The sequence below is a fragment of the Dioscorea cayenensis genome, chromosome 19, assembly GCF_009730915.1.
Source record: "Dioscorea cayenensis subsp. rotundata cultivar TDr96_F1 chromosome 19, TDr96_F1_v2_PseudoChromosome.rev07_lg8_w22 25.fasta, whole genome shotgun sequence".
NCBI classification, from domain to species: Eukaryota; Viridiplantae; Streptophyta; class Magnoliopsida; order Dioscoreales; family Dioscoreaceae; genus Dioscorea; species Dioscorea cayenensis.
The window spans coordinates 6689005-6716108 of NC_052489.1; the positions used below are offsets into that span (position 1 = coordinate 6689005).

Sequence of the window (27104 nt, forward strand, 5' to 3'; positions counted from 1 at the left end):
TCCTTATCATGTCCATCAAATGGACCCTTAACGTTCCTCATTCCATTATGCAGCTCCTATCTACTTCCGTAGTTTCGTGAGCCATACAAATAAAGGGCAAAAGGTATTTCCCACATCCTTTACAATTATAAAATGTTAAAACAAAAAAAAAAATTCATGTGAACCAAAACTTTAGAAAGGATAAATATGTAATAAGAAACTTTGTAGGGTTATACATGTAAAAAAGAAAACCCTCTCTTTTGTTATACATCAGTTCATGATTCACTAGACTCAAAATCAATCCTATCTAATGCAGCAAATCAGTTTGACGATTGATCCAAAGCACACACAAAAATAAAAACAAAAAACAAAAAACAAAAAACAAAAAACAAAAAACAAAACAAAAGTGACCAAATGGAGCAAAAGTTGCAATATACAAAACAATTGATATTTACATTCACAAGGTTACTAGAGATCATCTATAGAATAGAAAAAAAAAAAGAAAAAGATAATGAAACTAAGCTGAAGAATCAATTGTTTCCAAGCACCTAAAAACGAATAATTTTGTTCAAAGATTTCATCTTTCTCACTCTTGACAATGAGAAACATCGGTGTAAAGACGGAATAAAAAGCGTTCATTTATTGATTCTGCTGCTGTGATCAATATATGACGACGAGCTTTAGAAGTTCGACTTTTCTGAAGATATGATGTTATAAAACTGATCTAGTAAACAACTAGCAAATTATCAGTAGTCTTGGATCTCTCCGGCTTGAAGCCAGTGCCACGAGCCACACGAGCTAAAAAAACTGGCAAATATTTGAAAAAAAGGCAATTATTGACATGTGTAGAGTTGGCATTCAAGGAAGAAAAAAGTTCTACCATTTTCCAAACAAAATGTATAGACATGTAGCATAATTCTTTGGTGCAGTATAAAAGCAAGAACTTCAAGAAAACGTCTAATTTTATTTCGTTCACTTTGGAAATAACTAACCGATTGGTTACTCCTGTGAAACCGAACAATTCAAATTAATATTAAACAATAAATTTTCTGACATTGAACTGATTTTTAGGCAAATAAAGAAAAAAAAACTCCCACTTGGCTCATTAATTTCTCAATTCGCTAGCAGGACAGAAAAATCAACACAACTCAAAATATCAGTGTTCCAGGCCAACAGTAGTATTTGTGTTTAGATAAACATATCTATCTTGTTCTCATTATATAATTTTTTTTGCATGAAGAAAAATCAGGGTTTAATTGTTGAATATGCATGCCTGGATCATGCTGTTATCATACTAGTCAAGTCAAGCAAGATTGGTATGCTGCCAGTAGTACTATACGGCACTTGGTATTTCTTGACTGATATGCAATATGAGGGAATGATTCAACTGTTTATGACACTATCACATTGTCGGACTCCTCACTTTAGAAGATTACAGTTTGGCATTTCAACTCATATTTTCTTAAGCAAGGAAAAAAAAGTTACATTATGCAGTATTATGAATGTTTGAGCAAATAATAAACAAATTACCTGGCATAGACTAGGAAGCATATTGCTGAGAAGTTGCTCATTTGTTGACACCGGGAGTGGTGGCATCCGACCCATCACCCCAGGCATGTGGCTCATCCTGTTTCAAACAAGGAAGTTGTGTTTACAATCCATGAAGTAATTAACAAGATTTGTTGCTCAAGTAACAATGAAGCAACTAACACAAAAATGAAATTTCCAACTTATGATAAAAGGGTACCAACAGTTTGGTAAGTGGGTCTACAATTTGAATGTGATATTAAATCTGATTAGTATAGCGCTAAGAACTATTTTGACAGGAAATCCAAAACAAGACAAAAGAAAATATCAATTGGGAGCTTGAAAAAAAAAAATTTATTCTAAACAATAACTATACCTCATCAGGATGGTTGCCACATTGTTTCTCATGCGATAGAAGAGAGGTATGTTATCCTGCACCTGTATAAAAGCTGAAAATCTCAAATTGAAAGGCAAATTGGGCATATATGTACAATGCAGAGCAATAATAATCAGACAGCAGTACTATAACGATGGCAGAATAGACAAAATGAATATTTCAAATGCCAGTATGGTTGAATGTGTCATCCAGGTCCGAGATGAACTTCAGAAAGGCAACAAGCTTGATGGTTTGACTATAAGAAGATCATCATGCATTGTGTAATGATTGAAAGTACATAGTTTAAATCAGTCATATCAATTGCACGCCCAATCCGTACATACATCGATATGAGAGATACCCAAAAACATTTATGTTTTACACTAGTACAATGTCTAGACAGACATCATAAAGGAAACTATGCCTTCTGTAGTACTCTAACAAAAAGGTCATAAATTTGTGTCCAAGGAAAAAAAAATTCTGAACAGAAATATTGAGCATAATTTTATGAAATCCAGTCTCTTCCTATCGGTTAGAACATGGACTTACAAAGTGTTAAACAAGGTATTAAGGTGTACACTGAATGACATTTCAGCATTTGTCATTGCTACACAAAGTTTTCAATTATATGCATTAAAGCTTCAAAATATATTATAAATTATGCAGTCATATTAAACAAAGTTCTCTTTCACAAACAGCATGAGTTTTTTGGAAAAGGGAGGAACTAACAACGTATGAGATATTGATGTAAAAAAAGGCATTGAGCAATCAATATTCTACATGAGTGAAGCAACAATGCCTTGACTGAGGATCCAACAAACTATTCCAGCCACATGAAGGACAGTCTTATTACTCTCATGGTCAAAGTGATCCATATCTGCTGGCAAGATCATGTATATATATAACATCTTTAAGGGTTTCTTAAGAAATAATGAATCACTAAGTTATCTTCAAAATGGAACCTTCTATTAAATCCAAGCAAACAAAAACTATTTCGAATGGAATGAAGCCATGGAAATGTTTAAAATTGTGATAAGCATCCATCTTTTGTTGAAGAAATGGGATGTCAAGAGGGGAATATTTTGTTAAAATGTAAAGGCATGGTGTGATAGCCATCTCAAGCCAAAGATCTTCCTCAACATTGTCTTTGTAAGATGTCTAGACTGACATTTTCAAGAAAGCTTGTCATTATCATCTATAAACATGTCAAAAACATAATTTGGTGACATCCATGGTGAAATCGCCACTTGTTAACCACAAAATCTATAAAATAAATAAATAAGGAAAGAGTCATGAGTTACACATTAAATACATTTGAGTATTTCTTCCCATCAACAGTTAAATGCATTTTGAAAAAAAATCACCATTACATGTTTCATTCAAAGATTCTTAGTTAAGAAACATGGCAGCGTTAACAAGTACACCAAATTTGTTAATTAAACATGTGAAATACTAAATGTTCATACATTATCCACGTTGGTATTTCACTGTATGATCACCTAGGCATTTCTCCACCAATCAAAATCTTGAGCGCCATTTAATTTTGGTGTAATTCTCTGAATAGTCCCTCTACCTTTCCAAACGTACACATTTAGTCACTTAAAATTGTAACCTCTTAATCACTCTAATATTTTAATTGAGAAATCTCAATCCCTTTCTGATACTCATTACATCTGCCTTTTGGGGTTGCTGACGTGCCAACATGTGGCACCCGAAATCGCATGCCATGTGTCACACGTCATCAGTTGATAAGGTGCCACGTCATGCCATATGTCACCACATCAGCAACCCCAAACGAGAGATGTAACAGACATAGACATCACAAAGCGGACTGAGATTTTTTAATTAAAATAGTAGAAGAACTAAAAAGATAATAATTTAAAGTACAGAAACTAAAAAGGTATGCTTAAAAAGATATGCTTGGGAAAGTGGAGGGACTATTTAGGGAATTATACCTTTAATTTTTACACTTCTAATTGACATAAGAAAATAATAGCATCATAGCTTAGCATTACGAAAGCATTATTTTCCAAGATTTCTTTACTCATAAATTTGCTTGATGAGGATTTGAATGTTTAAAATAATGACAGGTATCAAATATCCAGACATTTGATGCATAAAATCAAGAATTAATCACCTACAAAGAGAGAAATTCAAGCTAGTCACCAGCTGTTCAATCATGGCCTGGTAAGTAACGGAGAGACAATAATCTGACTGCATTGAAATACACATGAAGTTCATATGCATTCAGTGAGGACAGAAATTTGCCTACTTGCACCTAACAAGAGAAATTAAAAGAAATTCCAATCTCTCTTTTTCCGGAAAAGAGAAGGATATGACATACACACTCAAAGCAGGAACTTTATATAAAATAGATCAAAAACTTGGCCAACAAAATAAACTGATAACTGTTAGCTATATACCTTAAAGGTTGACAGATTAGCTTTAATTTGGCCTAAGATTCGAACATTCTCCTCAAGCAGATTCCTTGTTGCACTGTCAATTACTGGAGCTATAAAAACAAACAGGCAGATTATTCATAATGAATTAGAGGAAAGAAAGTCAAAAGAAACTTGTGAGATATATAACTCCATCCTTTCAACATGAAAGTAACAGCTATAAATGAAAAACAAATTAACTGAACACAAATCCAGCAATTTAGAAACGCATAAGGGACAGCTAGAGCTTACAACTGAGAATGTAGAGGGAAACTATCAAAATCATCCACATGATTCCTACATGGTACATGGTATATTTTTCTTATAGCATTATTAACAGTACAATTTCAAGACAGTGAGTAAAAGAATACAGGACATAATTGCCAAAAGATGCAGGTTGGTATGAATAAACCAACAAAATTGAACATGTAATGAAAGCATTCAAACAGTTTGATATGAACAAGGCAGCAAATAAATTATTCAGTGAAAATAGCTCACCAACCTTCATAAAAGAATTGGTTTTGGGGCACCTGATGCATCAACTGAGAATAGGCAGGCATATTGTTTGATGGAACTGGATTTGCATTCATCTTTGGAAGTGATTCAACCATTTTCTCCAGAAGAAAGTAATCTTCAGGAACTGGATTCATATTCAGCTTTGAAGGCAAATCAACCATTTTTTCCTGATAGAAATAATATTTAGTAGACCAGGCCCTAACTTTGGATTTCAGCCTTACATATTTTTAATGACTCTTCTAGGAAACAACAATACTGAGTTTAGCACATTAGACAATTATATTAGATGATAGTTTCCAAAAAAGAAAGTGTTACATACATCATGAATGCAATAATAATAGCAAACTGTTGATGAGTTAATTTTGGAGCACCTGATGCATCAACTGAGAATAGGCCTGTGTATTGTTTGATGGAACTGGAGCCATATTCATCTTCAGAGGCAAATCGATCGTTTTTTCCTGAAGAAAGTAATTTTTAGTGTACTGGGCTCTTACTCTGACTTTCATCCTTAAATATTCTAAAAAATTCTTCAAGGAAATAACAATATCGAGTTTAGCACATCAGACAATTATACAAAATGATGGTTTTTAATAAAGAAAAGTGCTTATGGGTTATCTAGAACAGATTTTACAAATGCTATATCAATATCAAACTGTGTTATGAATTCTCTATGCAGAATTTTCATAGGCACTATTCAACGAAATTAATGGTGGTTACATGGCATATTGATGTAATATAAAACAAATAATAGATGAAACCAACTTTACATAATAGTATACAATTGTATGGCTTACCTTCCTATCTTTAATCTTCTTTCCCAAATAATTTTCTTCTGACTTCCTCCGTTTAAAGATATCCCGCTTCTGAAGTAATAACAAATATTAGGAAAGTTAAAACAAAGTTAAAAATAAAGTAACATCTGTAGTAACTGCAACAAAGAAATCAGATAGCTCTAAAGCTTGTTAGAGCCAAGCTTTTCAAGGATGAGTAACATCCCAAGTACCTAGTCAATTGCCTTCTGTCAATGTCATTTACATGACAGAATGCAGGAGATGAGAAAATAAATAAATAAATAAATAAGTCCTGATGGATCTAACATCGGCAAAGAGAAGCAAGCTATTCACAACCTGAGAGCATCAGTCTATGGAAGGCCATGAAGACATTGGGTTGGGGAAGAGGAACAAATCAAAGATAAAACCAGTGTTAGCATGTGTACTCAATTATGAATATTTAAAAAGTTTTCAAAGATTGAGTACAATAGCTTTACCTCACATTCTCTACATGAAAATTGGGTTATTTTGTTTGAGCAAGTGATAAGTAAACAAGTAAATAACCTATTTGGTTACAGCTTTGTACCTTGCTGAAATCCCCTACAATTTATTGGAGACTGGTGATGGCAAATTTCCCTACATTTTCAAAGATACTGTACGGTTAAACGCAGCATTATCATCTTAGTGAATAATGCTTCAATTTATTACACCAATACTAAATAACACTGTCATTTATTTAGCCAATCCTCAATACTTATAAATGTTCTAACTGATAACCAGAGGTATGATATTGCCCATTTGGAACAACATTTATATGGCCCAATATTAGAACTCCAATTAACTAAAGTGACTCCATAGGTTGCATCATGAACGAAACAAATCCATAGAGTTTGCCAGAATACTGACTGTCTAGTGAAGAAAAGCATCTGTCCTTATTTCAGTCACCCTGCTATCACTATAATTGGGACTAACAATTGAGTGACATTAAAAGATGTCAGATTTTTTAAAGTTCTTTTCGTTTAAATTAACTAAGCAAAGGGGAGACAAGTTTAAATAAATGAGCTAACAACCGAATATAAGTTTCTAACTCTTTAGAAGATACAATGAATTGAATCAAGCACATGATGTCAGACTTTGAGAAGCCAAACACAAATTATTAATTGGAGAACAAAATGGTCAAATTTCTTAAAAAGTTTTCTAGGAAGTTAAAGTAAAACAACTCTTTGAAATATAACATTTGGATGATTGAAGCATTATGAACCCAGAATAGAAGCTATTAAAGATCATGGCAGCCTCTAGAATGCTGCTTTAAAGAACTCACTAGCATCCATCGACACCTCAATGCGACATCTCTTACTGTCTTATCACCCAGAATGGCTGCTATCTTGATGTACTTCATGATATTAGGCTCATTAGCATATCTGCAAATTTAAGAAAAAACATCAGTATGGCGACATACAAGCAGAAAGAGTAAATGCACAAAAGATGGCAACTGTAAAATAACAATAATAAATAACATATACACAAGTATTTCCTGTCACACAAATATTAAACATATTTTATCAATACTCTCAACACCTGTTTGTGAGCATGATGAGCTCAGTCACCCTGAAATCCAATAGGATCAGTAGCTGTAGATGGCAGACAAGAACATAACAAACACTGCTATAACATGGTATGGAGAAGATCATTCAGTCAATATAGCATAGAAAAATTCAGTGCATAAATTACTTGGTCGCCAGAGTTGCATGGAAATAAGAAACTCCAAATTTCTTATTCCTAAGATTGGTTATGTAAAAGCTTTTTAATCCAAATATGCACATGAAAACTTTTTGCAATTAAACCAAGAAGAAATAAGTTTCAACATCAAAACAGAAGAAGGCAACATTTTCCTCAAAAAGAGATTGAAACATCTAGATATTAGTTTGCCATAGAAAATATGCATATTACTGAACCACCTACTTGATAAGACCTTGCTTCAATAAAGCCTGCTCCTCAGGTGTCCATTCTACAACCAACCCTGTGTCATGTTTGAGACAAGGAACTGAATCAAGAAGAATATTACTAGAAGAACAACCACTCTGAATCACCGAAGATGTGTTTGATATCATGCTTGGGTTTGCCGCCAAAAGCATACCGCCTGTGCTGTTAATGGCACCAGAGTTGTTTAAACCTGCGGGAACAGTCCCTGTCACACTATTTGTTGCACCTGACTGAAAAGAAACCAGGCGGCTATGATACATGGATGATGGAACAAGCCCTTGGTGAAAACTTGTGTTTGAATCTGCTGCCATCACTGAGTAAAGATCCAAGAAACCAACACTGAATACAGCAATGCCCAAATCACAGACGTCGGTGAGTCTTCAAGATCTTATATAACAGTGCAAGCTAGGATATGAGGGAGAGGAATCACGAATTACTGTTGGAACCTTCTCCAATTCTTCTAAACCTAACAGCTAGAGCTAAGAAAACCTCTCGAACAATCATTGCTGCAGCGCAAAGCCACAGCTGAAAAGCATAAGCTCAATTTATGAAACAACCCACAAGAACAAAATTCTCCTCCAATCCAGAATTCCAAATAAATTCACAACAAGGATCTCTCCTTTCCAACTCAAATTGTTTCCATGATCATCCAGATCAAAACCAACAAGGCCCAAATCCTTTATTGCTGAGATTGTCAAGAATTCAGTTCATTTAAAGCAAAAAATAGACCAAATACCAATAAGAATTCATAAACCTCCAAGACCCAAAACCCTGAAACTCAACATAATCAAGCACACACACTACCCAAAACCCTAAAAAAAACACCATTCTCCCACCGCCACACCAGCCACCACCTCAAAAAATTTTAAAAAAAAACGAACTTTTTCCACATCAAAGAGCAAGGGAAAAAAAAACCAATTTCCCAAAACACAAAGAAATGCTCGACATCTATTACGAATAAAAGCAACAAAAATCAAACACCAAACAACCAAGAACAACGAACCAACAACAATCTAAACATACCAAAACAACCGCTTAGTGAAAAAGAAGCAAACCTGGCTTTCCTTCTTCACGAACTCATAAAAAAAGAGGAAAGGCCAAAGAAGAACTCCCTTCCTCCTCTCTAATGGTGAAAAAAGCTTCCACTTTGGGACTCCAAGCCCAAAGAGCAGGAAGGCTTCCCCCCTCGTTGCTCTTGCTCGGCTGCTCTCGCTCTCTCTTTTGCTTATGGTTCCTACTTTCTGTCTTTTGGCCAACTGGGCTTTTAGTGCCCATTCCCCGTACCATTACCCCTCCTTTTTACTTTAATTACATGAGTGCCATTGTGTGGGAATTTTTTTTAATCTGAGTGTGGGCCCACATATTCTGTTTGGAATTTTTGCATATAAACCCTTTCTTTAAATTTTTATTGCATGGAATCTTTTTGGCTATTAGTGATAATCTCCTCGTTGGAATTTTTATTTACTTCTTAAATAGTGTCAAATGGTTAGATTTAGCTTGAGTTGGAGTTTTGATATTCTTGTGGGTTTAGAGAATTCTTGATTTAGATATATAATTTCAAATTAATTTTTTTGTCAATATGTTGGTTTTTTTGAATAATATATGTTGGTTTTTCAAAGAGTTTTTTTGTTAACTATAATAACTAAATAAATTGATCATTAAATCATATATATGTGTGTGTGTGAGCAAGGCTAGCAAGCTAAATTGGCAACAATTAATGATCCTAATATTATGTTGTTTATCTTCCAAAAATTATTTTTGAAACTCTTGAAAGGAATATACGAAATAAATTAAAATAGATAGATCTTAAAAAAACTTGCGTATAAAATTTGGATGGATTCAAATGTCACTTAAATGTATTTTTGACGATTTTTTTTTTCTTTGACTGATGGCTTCATGATACGTATAAGACAAGCAAATAAATGACCACTAACTAACAACTTTAAAAATTAAAATAAAAAAAATAAAAAAATGACTCTTAGCTAATTAATCACGTAGCTTTAATAATAATATCGACAATATATCAATTTCGTGAAATCTCATAAATTTATTAATTTTGATGATGTAATTAGAGTTTTTTTTTTGGTTATATTACTATTATTAAAATTAGCTTTTTGAAGAACTTTAATAAAGTGTAAGCTTATATTTTATTTAAACCATAATGATTAATGAAACAAATCTCTTATTTGAAACAATTATGACAATTATGACAATTTCACCTCGTCAGATAACTGAAAAGATGTTTTATTTAGTTTTGATAGTTTTAGTGTTTAAATACAGAATAATTAGCCACTAGATACTTAAAATTTTGCTAAATTAGTTTTTTTAGTCCTTACCTTTTTAATCGCCATTGTGAAAAGCAAACAACTTTATTTTGAATAAGATAATATCAACTTTATTGTTTGATAAATTCCAAACCAAATATTCTTGCGGTTAATTTATAAATAAAAAATTATTTTGATTTGTAAATCAATTCATTGTTGGTAAGTATGTTGATAGTCTATTAGTTTTTTAATTAATTATTACAATAAGGATGGTTAGAAATACGTTTGTGCCAAATAAAAAATAGTTGAACATTAAATCATTCCAAAAGAGTCGGTGAAAAGTTTTCATCCGCTACTGACTAGCAAATATGCTGATTATGATTGCCACTAAACTTTCTTAATTTAGCAATACTTTGAATATCTTCATGTAAATGAACGAAATAAATTAAAACAAATAAGTTTATTTAAAAAAAAAAAAAAAATTCTAGATATATTTTGGTGATTTTGCAATGGTAACAACCTTTCTTTTTTCTTGTCTTAATGATATTCTCTAAATCTCGAATCAAATAAATGAAATAAATAAAAGCACATAAGTTCTAAAAGACTAAAATAAGAAATTATAAATAAGTTTTGGCTTGACTTAAATGTAATCTAGATTATTTTTATTTAATTGTTGACTGAATTTCTTGAACTCAATAATTCGGAAGTCAAGTAAATGAATGAAATAATTTTGAACATTGAAGCAAAAATTCTAGACAAATTTTGAAAGTTATTTAAAAAGTCATATTGGATAGTTTTGCTTTGATTAGTGATAGTTCCGGTGGGTCAATGTGTTTAGGGAAGTCACTCAATCTCACAAGAAAATAAAGCACACACACAATCAAACAAGAGAAAAAGACATATAAGTTAGTTACCCAGTTCGGCACAACCTTGCTTACATCTAGGGGGCCAAGCCCGGAGAAATAATCTACTAAAAGAGTTGATAGAATAAAGAGTACAACACTCCCTTACTCGCTCATGACAAAGAATACTATCTTAAGATTGCCCGATGCCCACTCTCCTCAACCCTCACCAAAGGATCTCTCACTTGTGGCTCATCCTAAATCTTCAAATAAGATATCTTATATAGACGCATCTAAGTCCACTTGATCCTTCCTCTTTTAGAATTCTCCGGGGCTTTCTAACTTGGACACCTTCCAAAGTTAGATGTTGCAACACCCAGTTGCAAAACTGCTCACCTTACTGAACATGATTGAGTTCTAGCAAGTTGCACCCGAACTTGCGACACCTTCAACCCTCCCGGTTCTTTAAGTCCGTTTCATAGCAGTTAACTCATCCCGAGCTCCTCCTACCTGCAATCGCATCCTTCCTCATGTCATTTCAGCATGTCTCCTCTCCCAAGGAACGTGTCTACCAAGCACACGCAACCATCTCACCAAAGATAGTCACCGAAGATCTCCCGATCTTCTTTCCAAACTTGGTCCAAGTTTGGTCTTCTCATATGATCTTCATTTGAATCATGAAATATTGTTACTAAACTTGATTTCATCTCATCCAAGTTTAGCCTTCAATATCTTCAAACATGATCTCCATTCATCCATGCTTGGATCTTTAAATCTTCAATCAAATCTTAAGTAATCTTCAGTCAATCCTCCATATATGATTTGTCTCCTTGAATAGTTCCGCCCATAATTAGTAGCTCTTAGATCTTCCTTCAAATTGTGTTGCTAAATATGGTCATAATAATCACATTGGCTTCTCCTTGCCTGATTTAGTTTGTATCTTCAAATAACTTCACACCAAACTAGGCTTCATGCAATCTTCATGATGATCATTATTCTTGCCAACAATAGAACATTTTTTTTCACTCTTTTCAAGGTAGATCTTTCCTAAAAGGAGTTTTACCAAGGATATGATTTATCATCCCGGATCTTACCAAGGATAGATAAACATTCCTAAAATAAAACTTGCCCTTCTTGAAGAGATCCTTCTAACTTGATGCGCTTTCCAAAATTAGTTAATCATCACATGAATCATTGAGAAGAATTTCATAGTCTCCAAGCATGATCTTCTAAGTCTCATATCTTCATATACCATGACACCAAGCTTTAGCCACATCATCATCTTAGTCACTTCTTTTTTTTGCAATGTCATCATTACCACGTCATCTCTCTTTTGCCATGTCACCTCTTGGCTTGTCACATAATGACAATCCATATCGTCAGACCTAACAATTAGCTATTCCAAAGTACACAGAAAACATGTTTTTAAATTAATTTCTAAATTAATGTAATTCTTATAACTGTTAACCCTAAATTGAAGTCTTTTATTGGAAAGGATCGCATCAATTCCAATTAGTTGGATGCAGAAAAAAAATAAAAATTGCTTTTACTTTTGTTCTATGATAACATTTGGATAAGGCATGGCATTAGGGAGTGGAATAACTTTGTGATCTTCAAATTTTTGCTAAAGGAGTGCTTCTTGACTCAAGCTAACTTTCTTCCTCTTGTAAGGCATAGGTATGTTTATTTTAGTCTAAGTTATCAATTTATTATGTTTATTTTAGTCTAAGTTATCAATTTATTGTTGACAAGAGGTGATTAAGTTTAACATGCAAGTAAATTAATTAGTAAATCATACCTAAAGTATAATTAAATAGTTATAGCTCACTTGCTAGCCAATTCGACATGATAATTCTAAAAAATAAAGAATTTTTCTTTACCGAATGCTATTTTCAAAATTTGGAATGAATAAATGAATAAAATTAAAGTATGTAAGTTATAAAGAAATTGACATAATAAATTCTAAATGGACTTTCGACATCATTTAAAGGTACTTTTTAAATTTTCTTTTATTATAGGTTTCAAAATAAGTAAAAAACATACCAATATGCGCATTATAGACTACACAATTTAAATGATAATAAAATGCGAAAAAAAAAACACTTCACTAACCAGTGGCATTGGTTTAATATTACTATTGATAATATGTTATTACTACTTATCAGGAACAGAATATAGATCAGTATATTTATTGATTTCAATAAAATATTTTTAAGATTATTTTTTAATAATCTTAATAAAATAAATCTTTCGAAGCACTTTGCAGCCTGTAAAAGGTAAGCTCGATATTCTTTTTTAAACTAGGAACTAAATTATTATATTTGAAATAATTATGAAAAATACTATTTAGTTGGATGAAGGAGAACACTTTCTTTTAAGTTTGTCTTTTAGGCTATTTGGATATTTGGATAGAGAGGATAGAATAAGCTCTTTAATATTTCAAACTTGCTAAATGAATGATTCTCTAGCTCACCCCTTTTTAATCCTCATCTTGAGGAATAAATAACTTTATATCCCGATAAACTCATATCAGCTCATCAAATCAATCTATTCTAAATCTAGAAAATAGTATTTTCTTAGGCATATCTATCCTCATTTTTACTAATTTTTTTTTTTTACCTATGAAATTTGATGACTTGAATTGAAGTAAGATACTTAATGAAGATATATATATATATATATATATATATATATTAACTACAATAATGAAGATTCTCGAAAACATGTTACATTTAAATTAATTGATTGTTGACTTATATCTAATGTATAGTTGACAATTCTCATCCATTTGAGAAAGACAATTATGAAAATGTTATTTTCTTTCTTATTATATAATGTTGTCGAAATATCTCAACAAATTATTACTTTCAATAAAATGTGATTTATTTATATTTATTTGCTCTCCAGTAAAATACCTTATAAATTGTCATTTTTACTAATACCATTTTGTTGTAGTCAAAATTATGTAGTGCTTAATTTGTAGGCTATCAACTATAAATTTTGTTTTGTTTTGATTTATTTTATTTTATTTTATTATTATTATTATTATTAATTATTATTATTTTAAGACTTTGAAATTTACAAGTTATTTGAAGCAATAAAAACACAACCAAAAGGGACTAAAAATTTGTATGAATTAGTTTATAAAATAATTTTTTCTAAAAGTTTAAAAACACTTTATCTGAAAAAGTTAACAAATTTTGTACTTCAATGAGTTTTTATTGAAACACTTCCAGATTTAAATGTTTTTAATTCCCAAAAAAAGCACTTTCATCACTTCTCAAAACTTTACTTTTTCTTTTTTTTTTTAATAAATCAGTTAAAACAAATTAAAACTAAAATAAGAGATTTAAAAAATAAGCAAAGCAAAATTGCTCTCAATTTTTTGGTCAAAAAAAATTAAATACCTTGAAAATGACTCCTCTTATTTAAAATAAAATAATATTATATATTATATTAATTTATTCATGGAACAAGGTACAAACATAAGTGAGAATAGAACTTCATTCTTAAATACCAATCAAACAAGGATGATTCCAATCACATGCAAAATGTTTCATTTTCAAATACCTAACATGCTGGAGCATGTTCCAAACTCATTTATTAATCAAGATCAAATCCCTCAAGCTTGACCCAAAATGTCTAATAAATAATTGGAGCATTAACTTCAATCCACCACAAACTTGAACTATTATTTCGGATGCCATTTAAAGGCATAATATAATTACAGTATTGTACAAATATTACTACAAATATTACTACAGTATTATTACAAATATTACTACAGTATTGATGACGAAGGGATTTGACACTCCATCTCTCCACTCACTTACTCACGTATTTTGTCACTGTTTAGCAATACCATTTGATGGGAACTATTTAAAATTTTAATTTTACTAATTTCTAAATAAAATATGACAAATATTTAAACCTCAAAATTAAAGTATTCTTTTCAACATAGAATCCAAACAACAATGAAAAAGAAGGGATTTACAATGACTTATGACTTGGACCTTTCATTTCATTTTTCTTTCTTTCTTTTTCTTTTTCTTTTTAATTTTAATTTTTTTTAAATTTGATTGATTGATTCCCAAAAAGCAGTAGTTATTCACCTACCATCCAATTCCTCTTCTCAAGCAGCATGATTAGTTAATCCCCTACATAAGGTGTTGCAAACTAATCCTTAAACCATCTCTCAGGAAGTGACACGTGGCATGCCTTTTTGGTGACATATTTTTATTCGTTGTCTTCTAGCTTAATTCTTTAGTGTTTATTTTGATATTTAAATCAGACATTTATTTGTTTTAGTTTTAGTTTTAGTTTTAGTTTTACTGATGTGGACTCACTAACTAGCTGAAATGAACAAATTTGTTTAGTTAATTAATTAAAATAAATAATGTTATATAATGAATCAAACCAAGTAATAAGCCATTTTAAGTATCACATGTGATGATGTTAAATAATTTTTTTTATAATATTCTTATGAAATAATTTCTTGTATTATAATAAGACTCAAAGAAAAAAAAAATACACTAGAACTATAAAATAAAAAAGATTATTGATTTAGGAAATTATTACTTTAGTAAAAAAATATTATTTAATGAAGAAAAAAAAGGAAAATATTCACCTAGTCATTTTAAGATGGAAAGTTGCCAAAAAAAAAAAAAAGAAGAGATGAAATAAAACAAATTAATATTGTACTTTCTATGGGGGTTAATTCGCAAAAAAAATCCATAGCTGAATGCTGTTTGGAGCCATGTAGCCAGAGAATTCCAGAGCCGTGAATAGACCAATGACATCAGCAATAAGGAGACAGACGTCAGCGTCCAACTTGTCAAGCCGAGGTTGGGTGCTGTTGGAATGATCGGTCCAATGATTGATTGAAACGCGTCGTTTTTTGGTTGGTCTATAGTGGCGGCAGGAAAGAAGGGAGCAGTACTTGATGGGGAAAAAGTACACATGTGCCGTGCTACGTTACATGGGCCCCACACTTTTAATTAATTAATTAATATAATAAACAATTAACTGAGTGAGAAATTTTTTTTTTTTTGGAAAATATTTATTATTTTTTATCTTAAATTGATTTGTTTTGTGGATTATATATGATTCTATTTTTTTTTGGTGATTTTTTTATTTAAAACGAAAAATTGATTTGCAGTGATGGTGATATCAAGAATTTTATATGTAATGATAATTTTATAAATGAGAAAAAAAAAACAAAGAAAACTAAAATAAAAAAAGAGGCTGATGAAAAGGACTAGCTCGGGAGTTGGATTGATACGGAGCCAAACCAAAACATGGCTGTGATTAGGTCTTGTCTCTGTTGTGGGCTAGGCTAGTAAACTACCTCCAACATTCAAATATTATGACTTGTTGGATGTTTTCCATTTTTAATTTAATCATAATAATTTTTATTTTAATTCTTAGAAAAATAATAATGGTAATAATAATAACAACACTATAGAGATTTAAACATAGTACAAATATGTTCTGTTTTTACAATGTAGATAGTCAATTTTAAACACATATTTTTTTTATTATTACACTTCAGTCATATAATATAAAATTAAATCCTCGGTCTTTCACATAGGAGTCGAGTACTCGAGTGTCTCAACAATTGCCGCAATGATAGATGTGATTGTGAAATTTAAAGGTGATCACGATTAAATAAAATTTAATTTTATAATAACAAAAAACATAATAAATATATTTGCAAATTTTATGAGGAAAGCGTTGTTCCCCCCACAGGAAAATTGGAATGCCTCAGGCTTGTTTTTTGTGCAAGAGCATTTTGTTATGTTTTCTTTATGTTTTCTCTGATTGATGTGTCCTGCACCCACATATTAATTTGGAATTTCTCATTGATTTGTCTCCAGACCTCCAATTTGACTACCCAACACACATAAAATTTAAAAAAAGAAAAAAAAGAAAAAATCTTCATATTGGCATGCAAATTAGGTCAAGACTAATTCCTACCAATACCATTACCATGTACAGATGGAAACATGCTAAACATAGAGTCCTTTTAACAATTGATTGTGCAGTGAGAGCTATGTAAATTTCCTTGAGAACAAGTTACAGATACTCAAATGTTACAATGTTTTCATATATCAAAGGTGTGTGTATATATATATATATATATATTTACTTAAAATGCAAAAAAGCATCTGTTCCAAAGAGTTTTTTTTTATATAAAAAAGAGTAAATATATAAATTAATAAATGGCATTACAATAATCAAAGGCACAGAAAGAAGTAAGCCACCTTAAAGGGCAAATATGTAAAGTTCCTTGGAAAAAAAAAAACAAAAAAGAAGAAATGGGGCCATGTCATTGTCCCATATGCTCATAAATCAAAACATCAGCCTTCAGTCCTAAGATAACTGATAGTCCAATGAGCATTAGCATTTGAGAGACCTTTTGATTGATGGACCATCCAAGTCCTTTCTACTGTTGCCACTGAAATCAGCAATAAAAAAAACACCCATGAATTTCAATAAACTGTTATCCTAATGCATGCATTTAAGCCCACAGAAGAATTTAATGTCACCAGTAATACCATGAAACACAAGGCACCAATTGTACACCTGAATGACAGAAATTAACAAAGGTTCTTGTATTTAATTAAGACCACAACCATGAAAATCTAATCAAGAAGAGACCTTTTCTGCCTAAGAGTTGGCAATGAATGTACAAATGAATGGATCTTTGTAAAGAAGAACAAAAAATATCAGGCTTCCATAGAATCCAGGAGCAGATGAAAGGGTTCAATCATCACAAAAAGCTAAGCATATTGGGTCATTTGAATAGTAAAGGCTACTTTGCCACTTGCAAGCATAACATCACAATGCACCACTGAAAAGCATAGAAAACCTTGCAGAAAAGTAATTTATTCCATTAGAAAACCAAGCATTTGTGAAGATGGCATCAATCTATTGAATTCTCAAAATGTGTACCTAAATATAGTGCGCACCTCATCAAACTTGTCAATCTTTCAAAGTCCCCACCATGGCAAGATTCTCTTCAGAGTGGCCAAAAACAGTCCAGTCCTTGCAAAAACAAGTAATTTATTAATAGAAATGTATTAATAAGCACATTAAAGCTCCAGAAGCTGATGAAAAGCAGCTTCACAGTATATTGGTGGTCAATAAAGCATCTACACATTCTGCGGGAAAGGCACCAATATAAAGTTCTTTTTGTGAGAATAAATTTCAACTACACAAGAAGCGTCTCCCAAATCTTAAGTAGTTGAACCACTGCTGCAGATTAGAAGGTGATTGAGAGGTATCCAGATTATTCAAGATAAAACTTTTGAGCTAGCAAAATTTTTAAGATCGGTAGAAAATTCTGAGCATCCACTTTCTCAATTGTCTAATGCGAACATAATCAAATGCAACAGTTGAACCGGTGAAATTACAAAACTTCAACTCAAAACACTAGAAAGAATCTAACAAAGGAACTGAAAAAGAAAAAAAAAAAGAAAAAGAAAAAACTAATTTTGCTGACGTCTTGAACAATCTTATATGATACCAATCTTGTTTGCAACATCCAGAGCATCATAATCTGGGGTCAATCTGACATAAGCCTTCTTGGTACCATCAGGCCTATTCAAGAAAAAGTGTCAGAGCCCTTCTAAAATCATCAAATAACAAATAGTTATATTTAACGGCAAGAACTACTAGCAAAAATGAAGTTGAAGAACTAAAAGCTACCTCACCTGATTAGTGTATTTACTTTCTTTGCCTGAATGTCATACATCTTCTTGACTGCACCTTTGATCTTCTTTTTATCAGCACGGATGTCCACAATGAAAACAAGAGTGTTGTTGTCTTCAATTTTCTTCATGGCAGACTCAGTGGTCAATGGGTATTTGAGAATCTGATAGTGGTCCAACTTATTCCTTGGAGGAGCACTAATTCTGGGATACTTTGGGTTTCTCTCCTTCTTCAATGTCTTTGGCCGATGGAAAGTCACAGAGGTGCGGATCTTCTTGGACTTCTTTTTCAGAGTAGAATCCCCTGACTTCACAGCCTTCGCAACCTTCACAGCTTGTGCTTTGGCATCAGGCTTTTTGGCAGTAGCTAATTACAAATAATTGCTTAAGGTCAGGAAACTTTTTAAATCACAAACTGCAGGAGATCTAGAAAAAAAGAAAAGTAAAAGAAAATAAATATGTAAATTCACAACAGAATAAGTCTTCTATACTTGTGATCTTTCATGAGATCTTCTTTCCTAACCAGTAAATTTCCTCACATTTATAATTGCTAAACAAAACCTTCAAGGTTTATGACAGTGCTCGTGAATGAGGTTCTCAATGGTTAGAAAATTTGAGTAGGGCTCCATAGGGAAAAAAGAAACACTTAGGCAACTTGAGAAGGGTGAAGGAATATGAACCATTGCGGAGAAGTCAAAAGCTTATATGATGAGAAATAATACTGTAATACTCAATCAAGAAATAATTTAAGGTTTTGCACAAGTCAAGTAAAATAATTACTAGCATAGAGATCTCTGTTTCTACAACTAGGTAAAACTATCCTTCAAAATATTTCTCAATTAAAATTATTAAATGCAAAAAATGCTTGATTTTCCCCTTTCTCTCGATAAGAAAGAAAAGGTATCAAGAGTTAAGAAAATCATAGGATGCATAAATGAAAATGAATTGTTGACTTGGACAAAGAACACAATGGCCTTCATATCGGAAAATGCTATACACACGGTGCTGACTATAATCTCTTATAGACTACGATCAGTACAACATGCTTCTGCTCATTATCAAAGTAGTTCTTTACATTGTCTTGCTCCATACAAAATGATTCCTGAACTTACACAATTTCAAAGCAAATCCACATGGCCAATATATAACTATAAAAATATGACTAATTTGGCAAATACCAAAGAAATCAATAACTCAAGAAGGTTAGACACATAATTAGAAGATCTGCTATACAGTATACAGGAAGAAAAGGACTTCAATGCATAACATGAGTGCAGTTTGCTTATGTAGAATACTTTTAGAAATACACAGAAATCATGCTCATGTTAAAAAATGATGAAGGTACAAAAAGCATAGCTTATTGATTGTAACATGGTATGATTGGCAAAATGTTTCTTAAAATGTTCTAAACACGTCGCTCCCAAAGTTAAGAATTGTTTTCAAGTAGCATTTAAGAATACATTTCGTAGCCAAACAAATTGACTGACAGACCATACCTTTTGCGGGCGGGGCCATCTGATACTTGCTCTATTCAACTGCCCAAAAAAAAAAGGAGAGAAGAAGAAGAAGAAGAGCTCAATCAGCATGATAAATAAGATGTTCTGACTACCACAGTTACTTGATGGCTTATACATCATATCTGAAACACAAAAGCTATTTTGATTTGATTACAGATAATTCAGCACATCAATAAATCCTTCTACCCATATCTCAAGGCTAGAAAGTCAAGGAAATACAACATTTATTGATCATACAACCAAAGGGGAATAATACGATGCATCTGACACCAGAAGGTAGCAACATTTTCATTCTCCTGCCCATGTAGTCCATCACTCTTGACCCTGTCTTTGGAATTTCAGAACTACATACTACAATTTCACACAATCATATTGCTTGCCATGTAGTACATCACTTTCGAGCTTGTCTTTGGAGTTTCATAACTACATACTACAATTTGACACACTCATATTGCTTGCTAAACTCTTCTTTTCATGCCCTTCACAAAACACTTACAGTCCAATATCTGAAGAACCAATGCCCCTGATCACTACTCAGTAGATTGGTAAAGATAATAAAAGAAACTTGTAACAAATGCTATAACTTCTGAATTAGCATACTATAACTAACCAAGCTCTTCTTAGTACTTCTCATATGCAACTCATAGCATTGATCAGTATCTCAAGAACCCATTCTAACTCAATATCATCACAAACAAAAACAATTTCTGACATTATAGCAGACACAATGCATCAACTTCCAAGCAACGATACAGAGCAAATCTCTCAACACTATTGTTCAGAAAAGCGCATTGATCCATAGGGAAAAAAAGAACAAATCAATCATAATCACAAAAGGAAAAAAAGGATTAAAAAAAAAGACACTTTTATCATTCAGAACTGCAAATTGATCAAAACCCCAAAGGATATACAGAATTGAAATAAAAAGAAAGAAAAACCAGAGAAAATCGAAATAGGAGAATGGATACCTCGAACAATGTGGAAAGATCACTGAGCCTACAACTTGTTCTCGCCTTCTCCCACCGTCCAAACAAAAAACCCTAGTTCATGGGAGCCGAAAGAGGGATGAAATTGAAAAATGAAATCAAGCGGTTCATGTGATCACCGGATAAATCCTGGTCGTCCATTAATTGTAGAATATCCTAAATAGCCCCCTATTTAGGTCAAACTGACATTTTAGTCACTTTACTCAGAATTGCTTCTAACTACTCCCTCTGTTTTTGAAATAGTTAGGAGCATTTCTGAGTAGAGTGATTAAGGGGCCGGGCCGTTTGGCTTGCGATAATGTAGAAAGATTACCACGTGTTACGTGGTAATCTGAAAATATTACAACGTTTGACATTGCACCGGTGGTAATGTGGATGGTAATATCACATTACCATGGTAATATCACATTACCAACTTATAAATATTACCAAAAAAGTGGTAATTCTATTACCATCAAATTTGGTGTCTATCTTGGATTACCATGGTAATCTTATAACTTTTTATATTTTAACAAATTGATTACAATGACAACCAAACACGGTAATGAACTATTCCCAGTAATACGAGTTCCCAACCAAACATGGTTATATTAAATTACCGCAATATTCCCAACCATATACCATTCTCATTCATATTACCATAGTAATCTCGTTATGTGGTAATATGTCATTACCACGAATCAAACGCCCCTTAAAAGATCAGAGTGACCTAAGTAGAGGGACCAATCCAAGTATTATACTGACCCTTGTACTATGTGACAATAAAAACTCATATCGTTGAAGTGACAATATGACTGCTTAAAAAAAAAGTTTTTTTTTTCAATTTTGGATGAAAGATTTCTGAAATTGATATATTAATATAAACATATTTTTATATTTGTGAAGTTATTTGGATGTGCATTATTTAAATAACTTTTTTCAGTTGTAAATTATTAAAATGGCATTCGTTATTTATAATAATATCCCAATCAGTATACATTTATTACGCATTATAATTATTATTCAATAATAATAATAATAATTATTTATTATTGTTGTTTAATAATAACAAGAATTATAAGAATAAAATTACCACAACAAACATGAGCAAGAACAATAATAATTTTTCAACATCACAACAATCATAATAATAACAATTACCAATAACAACATTTGACATTTTCAACATGGCAACAACACAACAGTTAACAATATAAACAAAAAAATTACAACAACAAACAAAAAAAGAACTCAAATATTTTTCATGAGAACAATCGTAACAATAATATTGTTATAATTGTTACAACAACAACTACCAATAATAACATTAAACTTTTTCAACATCATACCAACCATAAGAACAATTAACAACATAAACAAGAAATTACAACAACAAACAAAAGAAGAGCAAAAATAGTTTTAACATCACAACAATTATAGCAACAATTTATAAATACTACAAAATCAACTCATAGATTGATTGGAGTGTTGATCCCAAATATTGTTCCTAATTATGATCATTTGTTGGGTGTCTTTTTGTGGGTTGGTTGTTAGCATACAAGTGAACTTTCACTATCATCATTCTCGAAGCCACGTTCTCTTTCTTGAAATTAGTTGATGTCTTCAAGGCTCTCAAGGATATCCAAATCATTACTAGACATTCTTCAAATATAATTATGAAGAGCAAAACATTATCATACAATATGGAATTGTACCATCGGCGTATAATTTGTCATATTTTGTAAGATCCGTCATTTTGCCTTGCAACCCCAAATGTTGTTACCGTAACACTCCTCAACTGGAGTGATGATAGTTAAATATTTCATTTGGAGACTTAAAGACACTAGATATCTTAAATTGTAAAATGTGATATCTTGCACTCTTGCATGGACCCAAAAATACCTTTAATTGTAGGATATCAAGAATCCACAAGGTAGTATTTTCCTACTAAAGGATAACACACACACACACAAAAGAAAGAAAAAGAAAACATAACATAGATACTAAAATAACTTTCAAGTAAATCCGAACCTTCGGGAGGTTAACAAAACTTCAAAGATGGATTTCTTAAAGCCTCAATTAGTATATGTGTGTCATGCTCCAATCCTTCCCAACAAATAAGCAAATATGAAACATATATTGAAGTCGCATTCAGCTTGAATATTTGTTGATGTGTACCCTTTCTTATCCATAAATGGAATTTGTTTGTTACCTGGGACAAGAATGACCACATGTGTTCCATCTATTGCACCAATGCAATCTTTGAAGTAAGTCCAATATCGATCATCACTCCAAATGTAATCCTCCACATCTCTAAAATTCCTATCTACCGGTCTAATAATCTCATTTTCAAGTTTATGGACAACTTTTAGCACTCGATGAAACTGTCGGAGCACTGTCTCTCTAGAATTTTGAAACTTCTCCTCTACATTCCTAAAAGTAGCCCCTTTTCCAAGTATATATAAGAATATTATCACTGATTCTTCTATAGTAACATTTCTCGTGTGTTGTAGACCATACTTTTGAGTAAGCTCAACCACCAATCTCCTAAATACAGATTTTTTTTTTTCATTTGGACTTGCTCAAAGAAATGAGTTTCCGGTCCCTCCATTATTTCATCAACCCACCTATGGCTAGTTAATAAAGATGCTCTCTTCTCGCTCTTCAACATTGACTTCATATATTGGTATTGTGTAGATGTGGCACCTGCATACATCTTTCCAATGTACTCATCCATATGTATATCCAAATTGCTAACTTGTTTTTCTAAATCAAACAATGGTTCATTTAATTCTTTATCTAAATCGGACAAGAACTCTATTCTAGAGTTATACCCTACATTAATCATCTTCTGCTCAGCTAACTGTTGTGCTTGCTTTTTCTGCATTACTAATTCAAACACTTTTTTTTTACTTCACTAATTAATAACCCTACCTAGTGTAAGGTTTGACTATAAAGACACCTTAGCCATAATTATAAGTAACCTACCTAAGCAGGTTTTGACTAATTACAACCATATATTTACACCCATCACCCACACACAAAAGATGTCAATGTTTAATGCAATGTTCAACATAAAACAAATAAATTCAACACATAAAGCAAATACATAACAAACAAGTTCAATATTTCCAAGCATACGAGGAAACAAAGGCAAATACATAACAAAAGTTTAACATAAAGCAAAGGCATAAAAAAAGTTTAACATAATACTCAACACATAGGTTCAACACATAAAGCAAAGACATAACAAACAAGTTTAACACATAAACCAAAAGCATAATTGATGAGTGTACAATGTTCCATTAATTTATATTATTTTGTACACTCATTAGAGATGTATTAGAAATATATTGTGACATTCGACGTTAAACATAGTGTGTTTTGCTTTCTCAGGCTTATGACAGTACTTAAAGATGAGAGAGAACCAAAAGAAGTATTCCAGACCCAAAACGAAGAAGATGGAATTCTCTTGGCATCAATTGGATAAGAACAAGGCAAACAAGATGGCTTACGGGCAGCTTACTGTCGTAAGCCTCTTCCAGAGAACCTTGTGGATTAGCACAATTCTAAAAGGTTATGAAACCAAATCATTTTAAATCTAAATAAATAAGCTTTTACAAGTATAAATATACCTTCAAAACAATTTCAGTTTAAAACAAACTTTAAAAGGGGTAAAGATGAACCTCATCACAAATTGTTAACAATATGTAATACAACCAAATGAAACTATAATCAAAATCCTCTTTAAAACTCATCAATAAACCATCTTTCCAAAAAGAATATTTAAAGTTATAAAAAGGAGTTCACAATTTAAAGTACAATTCAAGAAATCATGGTTTTGTAATAACTGAAATGTAAAGCCGTTCTCAAAGCAATAACCTGAAACATCTTTGACATTAGCTGCCATCGTGACTAAGTTGAGAGCTATGAAGGTCTTTATACCTTTGACGTTGGTCTACCAAGACCCTGTGTGGTGATATCTGAGCTCTTTGTGTATTACCCATCGGGACTTCTATGTGCCACCCGAATTGGGTACCGAACATGAATCGGGAGGACACATTATTGCAGTAGTGGGTAAAAGAACTTCATCACCATCAAAACCAAACCCTGTCAGAATATCAAGGCCTTAGCCCAACACTTTCATGTATATGTTCAAGACCGGCGGGTGTCCGAATAACACAATTCAAATTTAAACTTGTCATAAAGTCCCCATCTAGAACAAACCTTTGTATTTCATAAATGAGAAATTATTTTCACGTCCAAAAATGCCAAAAATATAATTACGTGAATAAAGAGTTCCACAAATCATTACCGTCCGTAAATACAACCAAAATCATGAACATTCCATTTAAATGTTTAGAAATTTTCTATGTATAAGTCCATAACATAGTAATCATTTCAAACCAACCAAAGCATCGATTTAATATGGCAAAGCCATAAAATAATTTCATCAAAGATTAAAAATCATTTGAAATTCCTAGTAGAATTATGCATTCAACTTAACCAACTCACAAGCTTAGGAGATTAATTTTCCTGAACGACACTACGCCTCCACAAGCTTCTTGCCTCGAGCCGAGCTTTCACCACCTAACCAAACATAACCACATAAGGGCCAAACAACAAAGAAAAATGAGAAAAGAGAAACGTATAAAGAAAACCTTAAATCTATATATGCGATGCAACCCTATGAAAGGCCTAGGATGGACTCACACTTGGGTTCCACGATTTACAAAGATTTTCTAAGGATCCTGGCTTCATTCCAAACCAAGAAAAGAAGAGACAAAAAAATTACTGGTGTGAAAGCAACCACAATTTCTAGCAAATGACAGTTGATGGATTCAATAAGATTGAAAGAAACAAGAAATACAAACTTTCCGACCACTTCTAACACTCAACATACAAGAATGGAGACCAAAACCTAGCTCTGAAGCTCAACAAGCAAAGCCCTAGATCTATCATTCAAATACCCATGCCAAGAAGAAAACAAGGAGAAAAACAAGAAGAATGGGAGTACTTACCTTGTCCAATCCTACGAAGAAGAAGAAAGATTTGGAGCTTCAATCAAGAGTGGAGGAAGAGTTTATTCCAAGGGTTCTTCTCACCCAAGATGATTGTCAAGACAATGAAGAAAATAGGGGAGAAGAATGATAAGAAGGGTTTATGGTGTGGAAAATAACTAAAATACCCTTGTCTCTTCATTAAAGACCCAGAAAAAACCTTACACAACCATGTGACATTTTCACACTCCCTTGTGACTTTTTGCCAATTGTTACAGTACAGTACTACAATACATTTGCTATAATACTTTTATTGCAATACTATTGCTACAACACTTCTGCTACAGTATTGTCATACACCAAAAAGACACAAGGGGCACTCACACAGGCGTGTGTCTTTCTATCAATTGCTACAGTACTTATGCTATTAGTATCACTGGAATAGTACCACAAACACTAGAAAGACACAAGGGCATCCACACGGGTGTATGAATGCTTGTGTGGCTCCTGCGAATGTCACACGGCCTCATACACGACCGTGTCCATGCCTATGATGACTTCTGGTCATGTATTTTTGCAAAAAAAACACAGAAACGACCATTCTACAAACAAAAAGTGCAAAATACCCAAAATACACTACTACACACACCCAAAAATACAAAACAATACCAAATAAAAGGTCCTTAGTATCATAGTTGATGTTGTCCATATTGAATGTGTTACAACAACTGGTAGCAAGTGATGGATCCTTTTCCACTAGTGTTACAAAAGCCTCCCTATGATATTTCCTTGCAAATAACCTCACCATGAGGTAGTAATGCGGACTTTCTCATTCAATCCACGACACTATGTCTAATAAATCCACACATTTGGTTTATGCTGCAACAAACATCATTCTCAGCTCTTGCATTACTTGTACATGACATATTATCCATCTTAGAGATTAGGCGGTCAAATAATTCCTGTAATTTTTCATTTGCATTTATCCCCTTTCTCTACATGATGATTTTTGTCTCTTTTATTTTGTGTTGTATTAGTTTCCTCTCTTGGAGTGTCATTATATTGTTGAGGATTGTCACCATCATCATCAAAGTTATCTATAACTACTTCTACTCCATTCATTCAAGTATAAGCATTTTGGTTACAAACTTCATTGTTATTAGATGGGTCTGCATATGGTACTAATACCATGAAGCATGTCTACATTTTTTAAGA

At 32.3% G+C, this 27104-nt stretch overlaps 2 protein-coding genes across 5 annotated transcripts; both read right to left on the reverse strand.

Annotated features, from left to right (window-relative positions):
- Nucleotides 1-386: 386 nt before the first annotated feature.
- On the reverse strand, nucleotides 387-8813 carry LOC120249659. Of its 4 annotated transcripts, XM_039258239.1 has the most exons (12): nucleotides 8645-8813; nucleotides 7744-8274; nucleotides 7569-7626; nucleotides 6928-7027; nucleotides 5631-5699; nucleotides 5208-5294; nucleotides 4823-5003; nucleotides 4306-4394; nucleotides 4024-4096; nucleotides 1883-1955; nucleotides 1508-1606; nucleotides 387-785 (listed from the first exon to the last, which is right to left on the reverse strand). In XM_039258239.1, exons 2-12 carry the CDS (start codon nucleotides 7898-7900, stop codon nucleotides 704-706), a joined length of 1068 nt encoding a protein of 355 aa, XP_039114173.1. In that variant the 5' UTR covers nucleotides 7901-8274; nucleotides 8645-8813; the 3' UTR covers nucleotides 387-703. The 4 variants fall into 4 exon arrangements, 3 of the variants coding, with proteins under 3 accessions (XP_039114173.1, XP_039114172.1, XP_039114174.1); XM_039258238.1 differs by having other exon boundaries at nucleotides 387-786; nucleotides 1510-1606; nucleotides 7569-8274; XR_005532871.1 differs by lacking the exon at nucleotides 387-785 and having other exon boundaries at nucleotides 1520-1606; nucleotides 1883-1944; nucleotides 7569-8274.
- A 9205-nt stretch (nucleotides 8814-18018) lies between these two features.
- Nucleotides 18019-21018, reverse strand: LOC120283337 (60S ribosomal protein L23A). Its single transcript, XM_039289989.1, has 4 exons — nucleotides 20893-21018; nucleotides 19904-19942; nucleotides 18411-18774; nucleotides 18019-18297 (listed from the first exon to the last, which is right to left on the reverse strand). Exons 2-4 carry the CDS (start codon nucleotides 19920-19922, stop codon nucleotides 18213-18215), a joined length of 468 nt encoding a protein of 155 aa, XP_039145923.1. The 5' UTR covers nucleotides 19923-19942; nucleotides 20893-21018; the 3' UTR covers nucleotides 18019-18212.
- Nucleotides 21019-27104: the final 6086 nt, after the last annotated feature.